Source organism: Colletotrichum truncatum (assembly GCF_014235925.2).
Source record: "Colletotrichum truncatum strain CMES1059 chromosome Unknown Contig_0004, whole genome shotgun sequence".
NCBI classification, from domain to species: Eukaryota; Fungi; Ascomycota; class Sordariomycetes; order Glomerellales; family Glomerellaceae; genus Colletotrichum; species Colletotrichum truncatum.
The window spans coordinates 923,568-944,474 of record NW_027222401.1 but is presented as its reverse complement, the minus strand read 5'-3'; the positions used below and the strand labels follow the sequence as shown (position 1 = coordinate 944,474).

The following is a 20,907-nucleotide window of genomic DNA, read 5'->3' as shown; positions in this document are numbered from 1 at the left end:
CATGCGGTTTGCGGCACTGGGAGCGGCTGTATCTTTCCATAAGGCTGATGTCGGCTGGGTTTGCTTTTCGCACAAACCTCACAGTCCTTAATCGCTAAAGATACTTCTTGTCGTGTAGCCGTTTTGTCGTAGTGTTGACGGATGCGTTTCCACGTTTTGGTTACGCCTTGGTGACCATGTGCGGGTGCGGAGTGTATCTCCCTAATAGCTTCAGGAGACATCCTTCCAGGCGTGCTAGTACTGTCTCTTCTGGCCATCATTAAGAGTCTGGCTGCTGGCACAAGGTCTCCGTTTTTGTCTGTTTTGAGGATAACTCGGGTTTCCTCAGGTACCTGGACCTCGTGGTCCGGTCGTCGGCTGAGGGCGTCGGCCCTGCCGTTCTCCTTGCCCTTCCGGTAGATGATTCTGAAATTGAATTCTGACAAGAATTCGGACCATCGAATTTGTCGTTTGTTAAGATCTTTCGATGTGGTGAAGTGTGCGAGGTTCTTGTGGTCGGTGTATACTTTGACCTCGTACTTGGTCCCTGAGAGTTGCGGTCTCCATTCTTTGAATGCCTCGATAATTGCCATAAGTTCCTTGTCGTGTATCTGGTAGTTGAGTTCTGGGCCGTGTAACTTGCGTGAGAAGAAGGCGCAAGGGTATAGTCGTCCTTCGTCGTCTCGTTGGCCTAGTTGTCCTCCTATAGCGTAGTCTGAGGAGTCGGTCTCGACTTCGAATGGTTTCTCGGGGTTTGGTATAACAAGTATTGGTTCCGATGTGACTTGTCGTTTGATCTTGTTAAAAGCTTAGTCTTGTTCCTTTTCCCATTGCCATAGGATATCTTTCTTCGAAAGTCTCGTAAGGGGGTCGTTTTTGTCTAAGTATCCTTCTAGGAATCGTCGGTAATAGTTCACGTATCCGATGAAGGATTGCACATCCTTGACGTTTTGTGGTGTTGGCCAGTCTCGTACTGCTGCGACTTTGTCTTTAGACATCTTGAGGATTCCAGGGGCTATCGTAAAGCCTAGGAATTCGACTTCTTGGGTGTGGAATTTGCTTTTTTCTGGTTCCACTAGGAGTTTGGCGTCTTGTAGTTTCCGTAGCACTTGATGTACGTGCTTTTTGTGGTCTTCCAGAGTCTTGGAGAAGATTAGGATGTCGTCGAGATAAACTACGACGAACATATCGAGGTATTCTCGTAAGACGTGGTTGATCATCGTCTGGAATGTCGCGGGTGCGTTGGTAAGTCCGAAGGGCATCACAAGGTACTCGTAATGTCCTCGGCGTGTTCGAAACGCTGTCTTCCATTCTTCACCTGATTTCATCCGGATCAGGTTATAAGCTCCTTTTAGGTCGAGTACTGTAAACCACTAGGCTCCGTGCAGTAGATCTCGTAATTCGGAGATAAGCGGTAGTAGGTAGCAGTTCTTAATCGTAATGTCGTTAAGTTTCCGGTAGTCGACGCAGAGTCGTAGTTTGCCGTTCTTTTTTAGTACGAACAGGATTAGGTATCCTGCTAGTGATGTGGAGGGTCTGATGTATCCCTTCTGTAGATTTTCTTCGAGGTAAGCGTCGAGTGCTTCCATTTCTTTCTGGTTGAGTCCGTAGATTGCTTCTAGCTTTGGCTCCTTCCCTTCCTTAAGGGGTATCTCGTAGTCGTAGTTGCTATGTTCCGGGAGTCCGGTCTCGAGTTCTTCGGCGAATAGCTTCTGGTATTGCCGGTATTCTTCTGGGATAGACAGAAGTCGGTCTTCCTTGCCGATGTCTGTTGCTGATAACGTCCTGGCGTTTGCATCCTTTATCCGTAGGTATGCTAGAAATCTCTTCGCTTCAGGAGTCTTGAGAGGTTCGTTTGAGGCACCGTTCCGTGGTTGCTTCTCAGTGACTGAATCCTGGTCCCAATGGAGTTGGCCTGTTCTCCAATCTATCCGTGGGTTACTGTCGTATAACCATGGTCTTCCAAGGATGACATCGTACTTGTCTCCTATCTCCGTAATATCGAAGTTGAGTCGCTCATTCTGGCCATGGATCTGCATTAGGAGTTGCGCTGTCTCCATAACAATGCGTCCTCCGCCGTACTGGACTTGTTCTCCTTCAACGGTGCTGAGTTCGTAGCAGTCTTCGGCTGCTTTTCTTTTCCAGGTTATCTTTCTTTCATTTACCGTTCTTAGTGATATGAAGTTTCCTTAGGCTCCGCTGTCGATCATGGCGGTAGCTGTTCTTCCGTTGAGCTGTATTTGGACTTGTACATGCTCGTGTCGTTGTGTCGTGGGCGTCGTTGCGCTACATAGGGACCTTGTCTGGACTGCCTGTCGTTGTCCCTTGTCTTCGGTAGGCGAGTCTAGTTTTTTGACTGCTCGTCCGTTCCTTGTTCGTCGTTTTCTTGCTGTTTCTTCCATGCTTCGTCTTTCTTGATATAGTGGACTCGGCGCTGGTCTTGGTAGCAGTGATACCACTGTATTTCTTCGTCAGAGTCCTCTCCAGAGCTGGTGTCGTCGACTGAAGCGACTTCAAAGGCGACTTCCAGTTGGGCATGTTGGCGGGCAACATCGCGAGGTGTTTCCGAGTCGTTGGGGGTGTTCTTGGTCGTTTCTGATTCGACCTGTTCTTCCAGTTCTTGGTTGATCTGGCGGATCCGTGCGGGATCTCCTTGTGCATGTTGTCGTCGTTCGATGTGTGCGTCCAGCGCACCGAGTTGTCGTTGCCACATAGGGTTTTGTGAGTCCTGTTGAATCCGCTGCAGGTGGGCTTGTCGTCCTGCGTAGAGGAGGCTCAGCCTTCGCTGATTGTCTTATTCTAATTCCTCGTTGTCGTTCATACTGTCGAGCCGTTCGATTGTCTTGCGCTCGATTTTGCTGTTGCTTCTATATCCCGCAGCGAGGGTCCGTTTAGGTACGTTGGTGGTGTCGTAACCAGATCGTTCTTGAGGTTTCTGGGGGTACCATCCTGCGTGTTCCTTACTGCTAGAGTGGATATGGCAGTTGTCATCGAAGCAGGTGGTCCAATTAAGTTGTTCATGAGGGATCGTCTTCGTGGCGATACTCGCTTGTCGTTTCTCTGGTACCGGTTGGAAGCGTTCCTTCTTGGGTGACCTGCATTCGTATGCTAGGTGTCCAATCTTCTGGCAGTTATAGCACTGTCTGTCTTTCTTCCAACTATCGTTCTTTTTGTCGTTTCTCTATGTAGCACTAAGGTCCATTGGTCTACTATAGTGACCATAGGCAGTACTTTGTCGGGGGTTGTTCTAGTTGTTGCGGGGTCTATCGTCGTTTCGCTGGTTGTTGAACTGGTGCTGAGGCTGCCACTGGTACTTGCGTCCTGAGTTGGGGTTTTGTCGTTTTTCGCCTCTTTCCTTTCGTCGTTCGAAAAGCCGGTTGTCGATTTTGATAGCGAGTTCGGCGTACTAGAGAAAGTCGTCAGGTCGATCAATCTTGATAATCTCGTCCTTGACTTCGTCTTTTAGTCCTTGATAGAACATAAAGATCTTGGTTTCCTCGGTAAGGTCGAGTTAAACGCTAAGTTGTCGGAAATTGGCGGAGTAGTCTTTGGTGGACTTAGTCTGCTTAAGTTATGCTAGATCTCGTTCGGCTTGTCGCTTTTCGTCGGGGTCTTGGAAGAGTGACCTGAGCGCATCCTCGAATCCTTTAAAATTGGCGTAGATGTCGCGGGTCTCGGTAGTACACTCGTCGAGGGTCTCGCATTTAAGGTATTCTTCCTAGATTAGTTTAAACCACTTAAGGGCCTTTCCTCGGAGGTAGGTGGCTGCGTATACTACTTTTTCGGTTTCGTTAGTAAAATCTCCATGGTGAAAGTTCTAGTAGTTTTTGACCTGAATCAGGAATCCTTTAAGGGTCCCGGGGGTTCCGTCGTAGGTGACAGGCGTACTGAGCTTGAGCTTTTGTCGTCCTCCGTGGACGGGCGTGGTGACGATGTTGGCGGCGGCCCGGAGGGTGGTGATTTCCCCCTGGAGTTCCTGGATCTTCCGGAGGTTGGCGTCCCCCTTGATGTCTTCTTCCAGCTTCTTGTAGGCCTGTCCAGCGTGCTGGAGTTGCTCGTTGAGGTTTTCCATTGCTTGTCGGTTTTCGTTGACGATTTTCTGCATGTCTTTTGTCTCGGCTTCTTGTTTCTGGATTATGCGTCGGAGCTTATCGTAGCTTTCCTTGGTGAAAGAGCCATCTCCATCGGAGTCGTACTTGAGGTCCGGCATGTCGAAGTCCTCAGTGTTGGCGGGCTCCTGCGCGAGGCTCTGAGGCTGGTTGCGCGAAGAGGATGAGGATCCTGGAGTGGGTGATTTGGCAGAAGCGCGAGAAGACATCTTGTCTATACTGTTTAGTAGTTCTCAAAAGGTGACTTACTGAACAGGAGCAATCAAAGTGTTACGGCCAGCTAACTGACAGTGGGTTTGTGTTAACAGTAAGCCAGGGATTGACAACAGTAACAGTCGTTCTGGGGTCTGGTCGATTGAGTCGTAGATCTTCAAAGGTCTTGGTGATCAGTCAAGGCCTCAACAAGAGTCGTAGAGTAGTCGTCACTTAGGTATAGCTGAAAGTACCGGTTAGGGTAATCACAAAGTTGATTGCTGAAGAGCTATGGAAGTCTGACCATGGGCCGAGCTCAGGTCATACTATATACAAGTCCTGGACAGTCCCTGTGTCTTGTCGCTGATCACTGATCAGGTACCGGTGAGCGATCAGTGATCGTTGGTGAGCGCTCAGTAGCTCTGACTAAGCGCTCAGTGACCCATACTACCTGCTCAGTCTTATCTTATCATCACGTGACTTGTACCATAGTTCTTCCGTTCCCGAGTGAGTCCCTGTTGTTCCCGTGATCCTGCAGTACAAATGTCCTGTTCTAGCCGCCCGACGCCCAAGTGGGTCGTTCAGCTGTTATCCTTGTTTACGGGTCGTAACAGCAACGTCCATACCTGATTGGAACTTATCTGACCCCTCACTCATCCTCGCTATAGTCGTATTATAAGTTGTTAGCCAATGCCTTCATGAAATATGTAGCTGTAGGCCTTGGTGTTGCTTGTATGCTTACCTAATTATTTATCTGTTTTTTTTCAATAGAAGACTTACGTGGGTTTGAGAAGCCATCAGTATTCTCAAACACTGAACACGGCAAGGTAAAAAGGTTTGGAAGTTACAACGAACTCATGGATTGAGTAGGGTGCTATAAGTTTCTTGCCGTGTCGACTGTTCTCACCAATACGATTTGCGTTCTATCTGTCTACATAGGAATGGTCCTTTTACTGACTTTAAAAACCAGTCTAGGTTATATGTTATTGGTTATGAATTGTCCTTCGCTAAACCTCGAAATAAATCCCACTGCTCTCACAGAGGCTAAAACATGGCGGTGTTGAGGCTCAAGTTACCTAACCCCTAAAGACAAGAATGTGGACCTGGTGGCGCTACGCAAAGCAAAAGCATGGAGGTTCATCGAGAAGACCATCCAGTGGAAATACAAAATCCACGACCAATTGTTTGATATGAATAGTAGGATTTGAGGATGAGGATGTAAAGAAAACCAATTATCATCGTCTAATTTAGGTTAGCAGAGTGCTAGGAATAACGGCGCAGGCGATCCTACAGGGCTGTATAAGCGGGGCCCATCACACTTGTGTTACAGAGCCCACTAATCGCACAGCTGTTCTTACAACTGTCACCAACGAGCACACTCGCTCCGATCACGAAGAACCAGTTTTCACGGAATAGGTAAGCCGAGCTCCTTATCACAGTTCGTGGTAGAAAGACTATGTTCCAGTAACAAGTGTCATGTAAATGTACCCTTAACACCCTCTACCCCACGTCTCCACTCACACCGACCTCCTGTCTCGGGCGGTGGGTGACGCAGCAGGAGTGGCTGATATTGAACATCAGTAGACGGGCGTGTTCTCGGAAGGCTAGACAAATTGGGCACATCAATGCAACAGCACTGTCGCCTAAACAGACTATGAGGGAGCTGATTTGCTTCGCCATGTGATATTCAATGCGGTTTACGTGTGGTCCTGTATGCAGACGGTACCTTCTGTCCAATTAGAACGGTGCACGGCGCAGGTCATTTTCGGTGGACCGAAGGTACAGCTCGTATATAAGGCCTATTGCGGTACAATGCAGTTTGTGATCGACCAATTGATGTTCGAAAGTTACAAAGCACCAACGGCATTATGTAGTCTCAGATCCGGATTCACCTATACGGGCGCGGGGCAACATCTGCAGGTAACTAGATGCGAAGCGCGTCCAGCTACCGCCTCCCAGTATCCTCTAGACGATTTTGCAGAATCTTTGTTCTTAGTTATGCCGGAATCATCTTTAGTTTTGGAGACAAATCTACTTAACCTTCGTGTAATCGGTGTGATAGAAGGCAGTTGCACTCCTACTAATACAGAGACGAGTAAGCTGTTTTGTGGACATATTACCTATGGCCCATAAGGTAGCCTGCGGCTTACCCAAGTTCACCAAAGCCAAGACGCGGTCGCATAAAGGTAGCCCAAGTCAAGTCTGAGATAGCTTACATCTGCGATGTGTATGCACGAAAATGGTGCACAATGCAGCTCATAATGGTAAAGGCGCGTGGATGTCCTGATTTCTATTTGAGGACGGCTATGCAGGAGACTCCCTTTCTAGGGAGAATGTGTTGATTTACATACCCCGCTCTTGGGAAACAATACATATGCATCAATACACACATACTTTTATCATAATTAGTATTGGATCGACTTTCCGCCACTTAGGCTGTTGAACGCAAGACGTCTTATATACATGAAGAGGCGCCACGGTGCCTCGTCTTCTTGCTTGGTGGAGAATAAGGCTGTAATAAAAACCCAGAAAAGCCGAAAAGAAAGTGAATCTGTCGCTGGTCCTCGTCAACAATCACAATCACAATCACATTGAACACGATGGCTCTTACAACAACTGACACGCCATTACGGGTAGTCTTGCCCTACTTATGGATCGCCCCAGCGGTCTTTCTCTTGTACAAAATTTTCACGTTCGGTCGCCGCGAGAAACATCTCCCTCCCGGCCCTCCTACCATTCCCATCCTTGGGAATGCGCATCTCATCCCTTCGACAGGGTTCTTTGCCCAGTATGTTGTGCCCAAACTTTAGCCACTAACTTTTTCCTTTTGTTAATCAGTCTTCAGACTTAAAGAATGGGCTGAACAGTACGGCTCCATTTACTCGCTCAAGGTTGGCAAGGGCACGATAATAGTGCTTAACGATAGACACGCCATCCATGAGCTCTTCAGCAAGCGTGGCGCTTGGTATAATGACAGACCGGTTGACCAACAAGTACTTAACGCGGCGCGAAACGAGAACATTGCATTGATGCATGAGAGCCCCAAATGGAGGGCAGAGCGGAAGATTGCCGCGGCGTACTTCTCGGCGAAGAACCTAGACACAAACTTAAGGGCGATACAGGAAGCTGAGTATGTCCCTAGTGCAGATCGAAGTGAAGAAAGTGCGGTTGAAGAGCTAGGACACTAATAAATTGATAGATTCAACCGAATGGTCTGTGACCTACTGGAGAAGCCGAAAGATTTTCGTCCTCTCATCAAGCGAACGACCGCCTCAATTGCGAGCATCACAATTTATGGTCACCGAGCCCCGGATCCGGAAAGCTTTTGGGGTTGCGTACGTTTCTATTACTTAGGTCTATAGTATTGTTACTAACTTCATCCAGGCTGTTTATGTTGTTATGGAGGCGGTACAATATTCTGACGTTACCTATTCGTCACTTACAACTAATGAGAGTACAGATATCAAAAGCAATCGAGCCAGGCTCGTACCTACCAGTGGAGCAGTTCCCAATTTTGGGACTCATACCGGAGAACTGGACCGAGTCGAAGAAGCGCGGCGTAGAGTTTTATCATACAATGACAAACATCTGGAACGAAGCCCGCGATCGTGTGGAAAAGCGCCGCAACAGTGGCGATAAGAGAGAATCTCTACTTGATAGACTCCTCAGCGAGGACATCAAGTGCGACGCACAACTCACCTACACTGAGTTGAATAACTTCCTTGGGGGTGTTCACATGGGCGCGTCTGACACCACGGCGACTGCGACGCTGAACACAATCCTGTTTCTTGCGAAGCACCCCGAGTATCAGGAGAAGGCGCGTGCAGAGCTTGATCGCGTTTGCGGGACTGAGAGAACTCCTGTGTGGTCGGATTTCAAAGATTTACCATACATCAACTGCATATTGAAGGAGGGTTTGCGAATAAGACCAGTGTATGTGACCTCCTGCCAACAAATATCTTGACCGTATTCTTAACTAGCCCCTCAGCCTACCAACAGGAATCCCTCATTGTGCCAAAGAGGATAGATGGTACGAGGGCATGCTCATCCCAGCCGGCAGCACCATCTTCGCCCCTCCTTTCGGGCTCAACCATGACAGCAAATGGCTGGACTCGCCTTCGACCTACAACCCGGACCGTTTCCTCCCTCAGGCAGACAAGCTCGCACCCGAGCTCGCCGCTTCGGCAAAATATGATGAGCGTGACCACTACTCATACGGTGTTGGTCGACGCATCTGCGTTGGCATTCATCTGGCTGAGAGGTCACAGTGGCGTATGGCTGCTTTGATACTCTGGGCGTTCAAGATTGAGCGCGAAGTTGGAGAGAACGGAGAGCTTATCGAGTTAGACACCAGCTACGCATGTTACGATGAGGGGTTGTTGCATTTTCCGAAGGAATTCAAGGTGCGATTGGTACCAAGAAGCGAGGCTCACGCCAAGATTCTGAGAAAGAATATGGCTGAGACCGAGGAGCTTTTAAAGCAATGGGAATAGGTTTTCTGTGGTGGTTTAAGCATGGCTACCACTCATTTCGCCTTTTTGGCCAAGCTGTTTGTTGGCTACAACAGATTCTGGTATAACTGAAACGCAACTTTGTCTTAGTTCTTTAAAGTTCATGCCTAAAAGCAAGATGTTTCGTTGCGTGCTACAACATTGCCTTGTGGGGACAATGGCCGCATTGTTTTCACGAGACAGCAGATGGTAGCATATGTGCCTAACTTGAACTAATGTGAGTTGTTGACATACGAACTCAGCGTCGGGAATGCGAATTATAAAGCATCAGTTGCTCATCTTGCCAAACGCTGGGAGGATACCCGCAGAATATTTCCATTACGATCATAATAAAAGGCTCACTACACTCAGTTGTCTGCTTACTTGGTAGTCGAATGCCTCAGAAATCCATCGTTGGTCGGAACTAGACTTTTTCTGTTCCATCATCCCAGTGCAGGACACGAATATCTTGGATATGTGAGTCAATACGTAAGTTATGCGGCATACATCGTAGACGAGCCTTTCGCTCGATTGATGAACTCGATTCCACACTTACTCAGAAGCTTCAGATGACAAGTCTCAAATCGCATGCCTGATGTGATGAAAATATATCAACAGAGTTCAAACTTGCCGAATGCGGCGGTTCCATCTCATGTTGCAACCCTGCCCCTGGCCTTGTTGCGATGTCTGACAACAATTGCGACACTTGCCTGAATCTTCGAATCCCTCTGTATAACCTTTCTTCATGTCTCTAGATGCGAAAGCCTGCTGTAGAATGGGCTCACGATATGCAACTTCAAAGGCGGTCAGAGTTCATTTCAATAACCTACCTTGATGGAAAACTCGACCAGACATCACGGCGGGAAGGTTGAAGGTGTTAGAGATACGGGATGAACGGCAATGTCCAATTGGTGGTTTTTCGGGAAAAAATCCGCAAAATTGCGCATACTTTCGGTGTTTGTGCCGGGTACACGTCCAATTGAGCAATATTTTCCGATAAGATGACCTCTCGCTCTTCGCTTGGACGAGTCATTATGCAATGCGCTACTTTTCGTTGGAGCAGCACGCAACTCACTACTGGGATGGAGTCAGCAACGAGCCAGCGATTCGGGGTTTCCTTCCCCTCCCCCGCCCCCACCTGAAGTCTTCCCCCACCATACCCCGCTGTGGTCCATAGGCGGCTATCCATCCCACTATGCTATTGGATCACGTATTGTACTCCGTCATCGGTGATTCTTTCCCCGAGGTTACTACTAGTAAACAACCCCTCGCCCAAATTCCGTGACACGTTTGAATTTTCCAAACGTCTTCTCTATTATTTGTCGCAAAGCAAAATACTCTCTTCCTCTTGGTAAGTATGAGCTTCCCCATCTTTCACTAGAAGAATTGCACTCAAGCAGACACTGACCGCTCCAGATCGAAGTTCTACATCATCACCATGAAGCTCCTCTACCCCACCTCCCTCAAACTTGACGTTGAGAGCCTTGAGGGCTTCTCCGTCAAACTTGTTCCCTACGACGTCAAGACGACCATTCCCGAGGAACACACCGATGCCGATATCCTCGTGACATGGACCAACACTGCCGACAACCTCAAGGACGCCGCTGGCCGCCTCAAGAACCTGCGCTGGATCCAGTCGCTGGCAGCCGGCCCTAACGACGTGCTCAACGCTGGCTTTGACGTCTCCAAGATCACAGTCACCACCGGCTCTGGCCTCCACGACCACACTGTTGCCGAGCACGCCCTTGGTCTCCTCCTCAACTCCGCTCGCCGCTTTTACGAGATGCGCGACTACCAGCTCCAGAGCAAGTGGCCCGGCCACCTTGGTGGGCCCCAACCCGATCGCCCCGCCGGTGCTTTCACGACGCTGCGCGATGCCCGCGTTCTGATCTGGGGCTTTGGAAACATTGCCAAGGCGCTGACGCCCCATCTCCGTGGTCTCGGTGCTCAGGTCAAGGGTGTTGCCCGCCATGCCGGCGTGCGTGATGGCGTTGAGGTTTACGGCGAGGACAAGCTCCCCGAGCTTCTGGCTGAGACGGATGCGCTGGTCATGATCCTGCCTGGATCTGATTCAACCAAGAACGCCCTCAACGCTGAGCGTCTTAAGCTTCTGCCCAAGCACGCCTGGATTGTCAACGTTGGTCGTGGTACCTCGGTCGACGAGGATGCGCTGGTTGATGCGCTCGAGAAGAACGAGATCGGTGGTGCGGCACTGGATGTCTTCGTGACTGAGCCCCTGCCCGAGTCTAGCCGTCTGTGGAAGGCGCCGAACGTTATTGTTTCCCCTCACGCTGCTGGCGGCCGCCCGCAGGGTTCCGAGGCTCTGATCGCGTACAACTTGAGACGATTCTTGGCTGGGCAAGCGTTGAAGAACATCATCTGAAAAGGATAAACCAGGTGGAGGCACACACATAATTTTGACATATAGAGAGATTATGGGAGCACTAATAATACACATCCATGTTCTAAGATACGCCTTATGCCTTGTTTCCTCACTTTTGAAAGGAGCAAGTTTCCGCGGCACAGGCAGCAAGACCTCCATTATCTCCGCTTGTATTCTTCGGGCAGTCAGCGGTTGTCGTCTATCTTGGAAGAACTTTAGTTTGAACACCGAGCAGTCCCTCACTTATGTTGATCCTTCAACCAGGCTTTCCTCTATCCTGAAACCTGACATAATTCTGTGGCAAACTGTCTCAAAAAGGATCATGAAAATGGTATCTGTGTTTGGACGCTTTTCACAAAGATTTAGAAGTGAAGCTAAATTACTCTTGGCTCAAATTCTGTGATAGTATAGTTATAACTGGCCTGATAGGGAGCATGTCTCAGTTCCATGGCGCAGGCTCCGGGGTATACGCCTATGGTGCTACTGAGTCCACCAAGTACCGGACTTCAAGATACCCGTTACTTTTTACAAGGGAATTGAATACGTTCATAGTTACTGGCTTGATCGGAAATCAGCCATACCCAAGCTCAACAGTGACCTGGAGACGAGAAGAGCCGAGTTCATCAATCCGGTCACGACACACGACAGGAAACAATTATATCGGCGCGTAAATTGATCATACATATCACTTCAACCTTCTGCACGCATCTAAGTTTACGCGAACGCTCATAGAGACGGCTTGAGTTAAATCTTTGCAGACAAGACTACTTGATTTGTTTAGTACTCGGTGTTACAAAGAACTCATTAGACAACAAATTGTATCAAAAGGAAGCAGCTGCAGAGTAATCCAAGTCAAGAATAATCAATTCCTCGTTTAGACAAAGTTTCAGATAGATAGAACATTTGGCGGTAATTGTACGGCGTAGGTGATGGCCGGAACATTCCAATGTTCATAACCGCGTCACGCAGGTCGCCATGGCATTTGACGGCAACACTGTTACTACGTATTTCAAAACTCACAAAGCAAATAACGTGGGATCGATTCAAATGATAGTGTGATCTTGAAGTTATCAGCAGGTTAGACCTGTGAAAATAAGTAGTAGTGAGCGAGCGACTGATGATAGCGACAGTCAGAGAGCAATTACAGCGCGTCAAAACATGACCCGTTGATTCCACTGACTTCATGAGTCGGGTTCGCGAATACTCCAACCCTCAATTAATAATACACCGCTGATTGGACTTGCCACAGTCCTTGGCATATCCATAGTCGCAACATTTCCCACCAGGAGAGCACTCATAGATGTGGTTGTCGACTCTCTTAGCAGAGATGGCATACTTCTTGGTGTCGGCATACTTGCATGCGCCACAGATAGTGAGCTGCAATCCGCGGCTGTTGCATTTGCATCCATTGTACTTGCACTCTCGCTTTTGCAAGGAGAAGGGCCCATCTCGTTTCTCGACTAGCTCTTCGAAGACGGGTCCGCCTCGAGGTGTGAGCGCTTGAGGCTGACCCTGAGCCACAGCGGCTTGGGCCGTGGCAACGGAGACAAGAACAGCAGCAATTGTATGAAAGCGCATTTTGAATGATCTAATCCTAGCGAGTAATGACTTAGTGCCGTTGACAAGTGTACCAAAGCCTCACTAAGACTCACGTGAGTATATGACCGATGAAATGTTTGTGGGGTAAGTTTGTGCTGTTTATTGAAGCTCATGATGGGAATTATGTTTCAGGGAGTTCTCTATGTCTTTATATCTTTTCTGGAAGACATACAATGATATAACAAGTGTATTTCATGGTTCTGTGCTCGGTTCACCGTCATTGCATCATCAGTGTTGAAACGCTAGGCTGTCTGCGTGAACCCATTGGGCAAAAAAAAGCCCGTCTGACATTCACCAATCAGTCTGGTGTTACATTGAAGTGCATTTGTTCTCATGTGGGAACATGACAGTCAAAGGCTGAATTAACCGATGGGGGGCTACACACAGTTGACGATGCCTGATTACATATGCGACTTCCTTCAACCGTGGTACGTGTTGTCTCGGCTGATTGAACCCTGGCCTGAGCGTTGTACTCATTTGTTATATGAATGTTTTACTGGTGAGCTTCTTGTTGTTTCACGCCCACGTCTTTTGTGGCTGGGTGGATTCCAGCAACAGGGCTCTAGGTGCAAGAATTTGTAGGTGATGTACCGTCTGGCAGGGTGATTGGCGACATAATCAGGGAGCAACCTACCGAGATATAAGCGGAATAAATTCTCAATGTGACAATTTGAAGGCTAGTGTTACTTGGCCATGAGTCTACTCGGAAACTTGTTGCGAGTAAAGCACGGTTTGGTATTTCTTTTCCACTGGTGCCATGTAGCTTCGAACATACAACCTCATCTCATTCTCATAGGCCCTTTCATCATTAGAACTGCCGCTTTCCATCCATAATTGGTGCTTAATGGCCTACTTCTTCCTTTTTCGGTGGTAAACCAATGGCAATATGCGGCATATATTACCAGCTAAGGCACGAGACTTTGTCCGCACAAGAGTGCAGCAAAAAGTCAAGAGAGCTTGTGGTGACTTCTACTCCTTGAGATATCTTGAGTAAACAGTCACTATAGTACAAGTAAAAAGATCTCGGGTGGTACGCCGGCTAGATACTCATTGGATGCTGTTGTCCAGCGCTCCTCGCCACTCACATCTGCATCAGGCGTTACAGTGCCCAAGTGGCGGCTGCTGAAGCGAGAGGGGGGACATATAGTTAGGCGTCATCAGCTGACAAGAAGAATAATTCGTTTCTGGATAAATTCCAGCTCGAAATAGAAGTTTATGGGACATATTGGTATCTTGCAGACGAAGTCATTTGCTCATTCTTCTTCTTTCAACAACCGCTTGCTGAGCAAATGCTGCCCCATCTGCAAGAATATTTTACGACCGACATGTACATCCTTCAGATACTCAAACAAACATATACGTTGTTATCATACACAGAGTTCGACGATTCACTGGTTACAGCTGCCTAGGAAGCTGTTTTAACGTCGGTGGAACGAGTAGAATAAACATCCACCTTACTTACTTTGGCGCTAACAACCATACTTTGATGCATATGCAGCGCATCGCGGGCTCAAAGTAGCAGTTTAAGCCGCTAACGATACAAATGGTGTATTAATTTATGTAAGTTCACCAGCGACTCATTTATTTTCATCGCCAAGACAGAAGCTAACAGAGCAGCAACAGTCGGGCATGAATCTTCTTGGCCCAAAGGGTTTTTGGATTGAGATTACAGAAGGCCGTACGAAGGGTGCTCATATGTTGCAAGAAATGCTCTGAACCATGCTGGGGCGGGCAAAACTACTATTGCCTCGGGCCAGTTGGCCAAGTCGTATTTAAATTTGAACCTTCCTGGTCTGGAACGAGGCCCATAGGCATTGTTAACGCCGATAACTGAACCCCCGGTGAAAACCTTAATCTCTATATGTAACATGTTAATAACAATAATGAAGCGCCGAGTCTTTCCAACCCCGGCCAACTCAGCATTTTAGGTAGCATGGGATTTCGGGGCTTGTCCTTGTTTGAGCTTCGGAGTCCGAAGGTCATTTACGCCTTGCTTTCGGGCTCCGATTTTACGGTCACGGTAACTGAGCCAAGCACAACAATTCAACCTGAGCTCAGCCTTTTTGTCTTTCTTTAGGTCGCAAAAGACTGATACGTAAAGTTTATTGTGATCTCTTCGTGAAATCTCCAACACAAAGATTATTATCAAATCCACGGTCCAGTTGCAGCGCTACCGAACAGCTTGAGAATTCCATCAGCTCACAGACCCTCCTCAAGGAGACGATCAGTATCAGCAATAGTGCCATGATATTGGCTTACACAACTAGAATGAACGTGCTTTAACATGCTTTGTGTTGTGATTTCGTCACTCGTGTCAAGCTGAATCACCTCGATTGTTGGTTTTAAGCCTCGTGAAGAAGATGTCTATCGAGTACAGTTCACATAGGCCTCTCGCTGATAACTATCCATTATATTATGTATTCAATCTAGGCATGGGCATTACCCGGCCCGCGGGTCCCACGGGTACCCGCGAAATGGGTCGGGTAGTTATGGGTAGTGCCCGAAAGTTTTACTATTACCCACGGGTACCCATGGGTAAAGTGGGTTTGGGTAAAAAAGCCCACGGGTAGTAAACTGAAGGGGGGCCCACGGGTTTGGGTACCTACGGGTGTATACCCGTGGGTAGATTTCAGTAAGTATGCATCACGAATTTTAGACATCTTTTGTAGTAGCCAGCCTCAAGAGTGGATATATTGCGTAACGAATAGACCTGCTACCTTGTTACTCCTAACTTCCGAACGCCCTGAATGCCTTCAATTAATCGCCCGCATTTCCCAGACTCGGGGTCGAACCACTTGTCTCCGTGGACTCTGCCGGCCTTCAAGATAGCCTGGACGAGATGCAGATCCTTCGGCTGAATGGTGACGCGATTGGTATGGATCGCAGCAAAGTTAATCACTAGATAGTTCGTTCAACTCGATAAGAGTTTGCAAGTAAAGCTTACTGTCGAAAATACCAAAGAGAAGAGACTCCGAAGACTCTTGAAGAGCGCTAATAGCAGTCGCCTGCCAGCGCAGGCGCTTGGAGGGGTCGATGTCATCGCAGATTTCCTTCCAGAGTCGCTAGAATGGGGGCTTCGGAATCAGGAAGTCAAATGTCTTCTGGTAGTTCCTGACCTCCCGGAGAGCTTTTGCTAGGTATTAGGGTTAGTATGTAGCTATCTTTTATAGCAATCTAGACTTACTGCCAGGGCGCCAACGGCGTTTCTGCTGCTCCTTAGCACCAGGCATAGTCTTTCGGGCTATGCCAGGCATCATATTATAAAGTTAACCATGAATCAGGTAGGACTCCTAGAAACACAAGTCCAGGTCCAATCAATATAGAATCTTTTATAGATAACTACTAAACAGAGGTTTTCAAAGAGATTCTTTTTGAGAAAAAAAACAAGAAGCCGCGGCTGCGCACAGACCACTTTTTGGCGTATTTTGTTTTTTTTTTGTGAGGTTCTGAAGCTTCAGAAAACTTCTCCCCAGACAACACTACAACCTACCTCCACTACTAACACCCAGCCGCACCGACAAGCCTCTCAATTAAGGTAATTTAATACTTTGATCTCATAATTATTGGTTTTGACTTATTAAATCAATTAGGGAACAGTAGTAAAATATGTCCTCAGGACAGGATCGCGGTACGTTCACACCAGCTTTGTAGCAATTATTTGTACTAATCTCTTCTAGGCCGACCGCTTGGATCTGGTGCTAGAGCCAAGCGTAAAGCTGAAGAGGATTATTCCGACAACGCGCACACCAAGAAGTCTCGTCAGCGCATCGATAAGATGACTGAGAAGCAGAAGGCACTTGATCGCTCGAAGAAGTCGATCAACCAGCAGAAATCCCGCAAGCTTAAAGCCTTGAGGGCTAAAAGCTCCTACATTAGTGCGTCTGCTGATGAGCGCGCGGCCCTTGAGGCTAGGGAAATCTAGCAAGTTGATGCACGATAGTAAGTTCTTTTTTATTTCTTTTGGTGTTTCAAATCAGTGCTCAAGTGCTTTTAGCTTCCTCAAAGGCAACCATCCAGACCAGCTGCTAGCTCAGATGACTGGCCCAGTCTCGTCTAGCTCCTATAATATCGTCGATGACGATGAAGACGAGGCTTGGGAGGATATCCCTTTGAATGAGATTGATGAGGCTACCCAGGAAAACCTGGATGGAGTTGAGGGCATGCTCAACTTTGACGTTGACCTTGATAACCAGTTGCCGACCATTAATGTTGCTGAGCAGTCGAATGCGATTATCGACAAGATGATCCAGGTAACTGGATGACTATAATTAATTACTATAGCAATAGCTAACAAACAGACAGGAAAACCAGATCCGAGAATACCAGTTCTTCCGTGATACCTGGGAGATGACTCTTGAGATACTTTACATCAAGGTCAAGCGGCTGAATAGCAATCCTGCCTTTACCCTAGCTGCGATGGAGGATTATGGCTTCATTCGACCTGGCTTTAAATTTCCAGTAGCTGGCGACATCTTCACCAAAGAGGAAGTGCTTCTTTGGGTTGCACTCGCCAAGTACTGGCACCTGAACCGCTTGTCTAAGAAGAAGAAGATACGCCTGGTTCTTAATTCTTCTGTCAAGAAGAAGAAGACGTAAGTGCTTAATTGTAGCAATCCTTTGTAGTAATACTAATATTCTCAGCCAATTCGCACTCGCGCACCGCCCAGCCATCAAGATTCAAGGATCTCTCTTCACTACAGCTCAGCGCCGATATGCCTCCACTCCAAAGCCTTCAGTGAAGGCTATGTTCTCTGAGATCAGTGACTCGATGATCAAGAAAGGTGTTTGGGAGCTTCTGGGCCCTGCTGAAGTTTGGGAAGAGTTTACTGCTCTCGATAAAACAGCTAACATCTTATCTGCGATGGATAAGAAGTTCTCAGCTATACTAAAGCTGATACCATTCTTCCTGAAGCTTGACCTTGCTCGGGATAAAGCGCCATACAACTGGCGTCAGGTCTATGAGTTGGCTCAGAAGCTAACTCGTTTGCTTGACTTTTCTCTATAATTACAGATGAGCATAGCGAGAGGGTTTGTTTGACAGATTAAGAATTAAGAATTAGCAATAAGGCTAGCATGAATAAGGACATGAATTCTCTCTAGTCTGATTCTCGTATTGTAGCAATCGTTTGTAGTAATCTACAGCTGCTAAAACAATCTAGCACTCCATGCTCCTATCTTCTTTATTAACTGTTTAACTAAGTCAAGATCTTTCTTCTGCAAAGTTACTCTTTTAGCGTAAATAGCACAGAGATTTGCATCTATTAATATTCATGTTAATATAATAGTTTGAAGATCAGGATAGGATATCTTACTCTCGAACATGTTGATTAGAAACTGTTCGCTCATCTCATGGAGAGCCTCTATAGCCATTGACTGGTAGCGGATCTTATGGCGGTTTCTTAGTGGAAGATCAAGTGTTATTTCTCGAACTACTCTTGCGAAACTGCTCCGCGGAATTAAAAGATTGGTGGTCTTTTGATATTTTCGAATCTCACGAAGTGCATTTGCTTCACATTTCAGTAATTAAACAATAAAGAGTTACTTCTTACTTACTACCAGGCCTCCATCTACGAACTTTCTGGCGTTTAGTGATCTGGACGGGCTTTTTTCGAGCAGCTTTTAGCTGCTTCTTTGGCGCGAAGTTCAGCTGATCTTTCCGTGCAATGGTTGGTGGTTGGCCAGTATCTGTTCGTCTCGCCAACTTCGTCGCAAAGTTCCGCTTTAGCGGTGGTAATTCTGGTTGACTCAGGTCTGGGCTAGCCTGGCTATAGTAGGTTGCATGACTTGAACTTCTTGGCGGAGTCTCCCGAATCTCTGTAATTGGCTGTTTCAGGGGATTACCCCTCGCTGATGATGAGGGGTAACTATTTGGCGGTGAAGAGCCCTCCACTGTTAGCGGAGAGCTCTGATCTGACACAGGGCTAGTTGATAAGCGAGGCATTGAAGGATGAATGTAAGTGGGAGAAAAAACAAGTCGAAGGAGAATTCAGAGCTTTTAGATTTGTGTACGAAACGTATTAGTCAGAAACCCTAAAATAGAAATTTACGTAAGGCTACATAATCAAATGTTTGTATTCATCTTGTAGTAATCCTGCAAACTACTTCCTGTTCACACCAAAGGTAATTCTTACTACGTATGATGTCGAACTCAATTGCGTCTAACCCTTTTAGGCTAGACCCTTTTGCATCCGATTGTTCTGCTGCTTTCGAGCTCGTAAATTCTACGCAGACTCTAACAATCAATACTCCACCTTCTGGTTTATAGATACAGTCGGAAATCATTTTATTTGTTATTAAGACTTTCCAGACTTTTCTCTCGTTTTTCAAAACCCTGCTATGGTATCTCCAATAGGTAATCCTTGGCAAACACATACCGTTGTCTAAATCCCCTCAACCTGAACGAAAACGCTTCGCCAAATCCTTGTGGACTTTACAACGCCGAGTATCATTCTGGGATCACTTTCACCAAGGCTACCATATGACATCAGGGGAGCCAAAATTAGTCTGCAAGCACTGTCACCAAGTTTTCAATCATCCAACAATCAAAAACTCTGGTACAAGTGCTATGCAACGACACCTTGCTGCAAAGTCTTGTAAGACTCGACGTTTAGGCGTAAACCAGGTGCCTGTAAGTTTTACAGGTCATTATAGCAATCATTTATAGTAATCGCAATCTAGGGTACCTAATTGAAAGCAGTCTCGGAGCATCAAGCATTAGTTTACTGTATTGTTAGATCTAACTTAGCGCTTAATACTGTTGACAACTTAAGTTTCCGGCAATTCTATTCACACCTAAATCCTCTCTACCACCTCCCATCTCGAAAGACGCTCCGAAGCTAGATATCCGAGGAGGCCTTACGCATTCAACACCACACTCTTCAGCTAATTCCGCCTGGTAGCTATGTCTCTCTGATGATTGATATCTGGAGTACACCTGGGTTAAAATATTCACTGCTTGGTGTTTTATGCCATTTTATCGACAAGCACTGGAGGTTACAACAGGTTCTTCTTGGTGCTATTGATATGACAGATGGTCATACAGCCTCTAAGCAAGCAACGGCTTTATCGACTCTGTTAGAAAATATTCGCCAGAGGACGAAGAAGACAATTCGATTTCAGACAGTCTCTGCAGACAACGCAAGTTCTTTTAAGCCAAAAGTCCTAGCATAAGAACTTGCAAAAGGGTCGACATCCACAGTACAGCCGATATATCATATTCGCTGTTTAGCCCATATTTTCAACCTTGTTGTTCGAGCGATTTTTGAGGCTCTTCGAATTTCGATGGTAGAAGCCTCTACAGAGTTTGAGCCTTCTACTACTCGAGCTAAAGATCAAGAGGACTCTGACGATGATTTTGATACTGAAGATTCTACTGCTGGGGAAAATCCTTTTGGAGCTGTTATTCAAAAGGTTAGATACTTCACCTAGTTATAAGATTTTATATTAACATATATACCTCCAGATTCGTGACCTCGCAGTTTCCCTTAAGCTTTCTAGTAAGAAGACGCAAGAGTTTCTCGACCTCCAGAAATCGACTCGCATTGGCCAGCGACCACTACGCCTCCTCCGCGATGTTAAGACAAGGTAGAACTCTACTACACTTATGTGTCTCCGCGCAAGAGAGCTTAAAACAACGATTTCAGCTTGGGTTGAAAAGCACTCTCTACAGGAACAATTCTCTCTTGTAGAGACCGATTGGGAGGCTCTTGATATTCTGCTTGATATCACCAGCCCGTTTTTACTCTTTACAAACATCCTCAGCCGGTTAAATGACCTTACCCCTGGTCATACCTTTACTTTATTACAAGTTGCAACAGTTCACTTGTACTTTTGCGCCTCTGCACTTAAAGATAAAGTTACTAGCAAAGACTTTACTTGGATATCAATCCTTCAGGCTGCTACGAAAAAAGGCCAAGAGAAGCTGGAAAAATACGTTCAAAAGCTAATTGAAGAGGATTCCTTCAAGGTATATAGTATTGCAACTCTCCTTACCCCTGAAGCTGGGACATCAGTTTCGAGTACTTTTGACACGCGATTCCAATTCGCAAATTACTTCGAATACCTTCCTTCTTCAGCCTCACTTCGAACTCGAGTACAGCAAGAATTTATCAAGGTATATACAAAGCAGTACCATCAAGATTCGGAACGCCATACC

General features: G+C 46.9%; 6 protein-coding genes across 6 annotated transcripts; 3 read left to right on the top strand and 3 right to left on the bottom strand.

Moving 5' to 3' along the window:
• Positions 1–3,796: 3,796 nt before the first annotated feature.
• Positions 3,797–4,297, bottom strand: CTRU02_207061 (reverse transcriptase domain protein; the record flags this gene model as incomplete). The annotated part of the gene is made up of 2 exons (XM_070204827.1): positions 3,797–4,104; positions 4,159–4,297. 2 exons carry the CDS (start codon positions 4,295–4,297, stop codon positions 3,797–3,799), a joined length of 447 nt encoding a protein of 148 aa, XP_070061360.1.
• A 2,583-nt stretch (positions 4,298–6,880) lies between these two features.
• CTRU02_207060 (cytochrome p450) lies at positions 6,881–8,773 on the top strand (the record flags this gene model as incomplete). The annotated part of the gene is made up of 5 exons (XM_070204826.1): positions 6,881–7,068; positions 7,126–7,410; positions 7,480–7,630; positions 7,711–8,213; positions 8,269–8,773. 5 exons carry the CDS (start codon positions 6,881–6,883, stop codon positions 8,771–8,773), a joined length of 1,632 nt encoding a protein of 543 aa, XP_070061359.1.
• Positions 8,774–10,208: 1,435 nt separating this feature from the next.
• On the top strand, positions 10,209–11,153 carry CTRU02_207059 (glyoxylate reductase (D-isomer specific 2-hydroxyacid dehydrogenase); the record flags this gene model as incomplete). Its single annotated transcript, XM_036733972.1, has 1 exon — positions 10,209–11,153. One exon carries the CDS (start codon positions 10,209–10,211, stop codon positions 11,151–11,153), a length of 945 nt encoding a protein of 314 aa, XP_036574304.1.
• A 1,212-nt stretch (positions 11,154–12,365) lies between these two features.
• Positions 12,366–12,731, bottom strand: CTRU02_207058 (mold-specific m46 protein; the record flags this gene model as incomplete). Its single annotated transcript, XM_036733971.1, has 1 exon — positions 12,366–12,731. One exon carries the CDS (start codon positions 12,729–12,731, stop codon positions 12,366–12,368), a length of 366 nt encoding a protein of 121 aa, XP_036574303.1.
• A 3,627-nt stretch (positions 12,732–16,358) lies between these two features.
• Positions 16,359–17,757, top strand: CTRU02_207057 (uncharacterized protein; the record flags this gene model as incomplete). The annotated part of the gene is made up of 5 exons (XM_036733969.2): positions 16,359–16,380; positions 16,430–16,627; positions 16,800–17,002; positions 17,055–17,344; positions 17,394–17,757. 5 exons carry the CDS (start codon positions 16,359–16,361, stop codon positions 17,755–17,757), a joined length of 1,077 nt encoding a protein of 358 aa, XP_036574301.2.
• A 140-nt stretch (positions 17,758–17,897) lies between these two features.
• On the bottom strand, positions 17,898–18,693 carry CTRU02_207056 (histone H3; the record flags this gene model as incomplete). The annotated part of the gene is made up of 3 exons (XM_070204825.1): positions 17,898–18,010; positions 18,065–18,259; positions 18,306–18,693. The coding sequence occupies 3 exons, from the start codon at positions 18,691–18,693 to the stop codon at positions 17,898–17,900; spliced, it is 696 nt and encodes a 231-aa protein (XP_070061358.1).
• Positions 18,694–20,907: the final 2,214 nt, after the last annotated feature.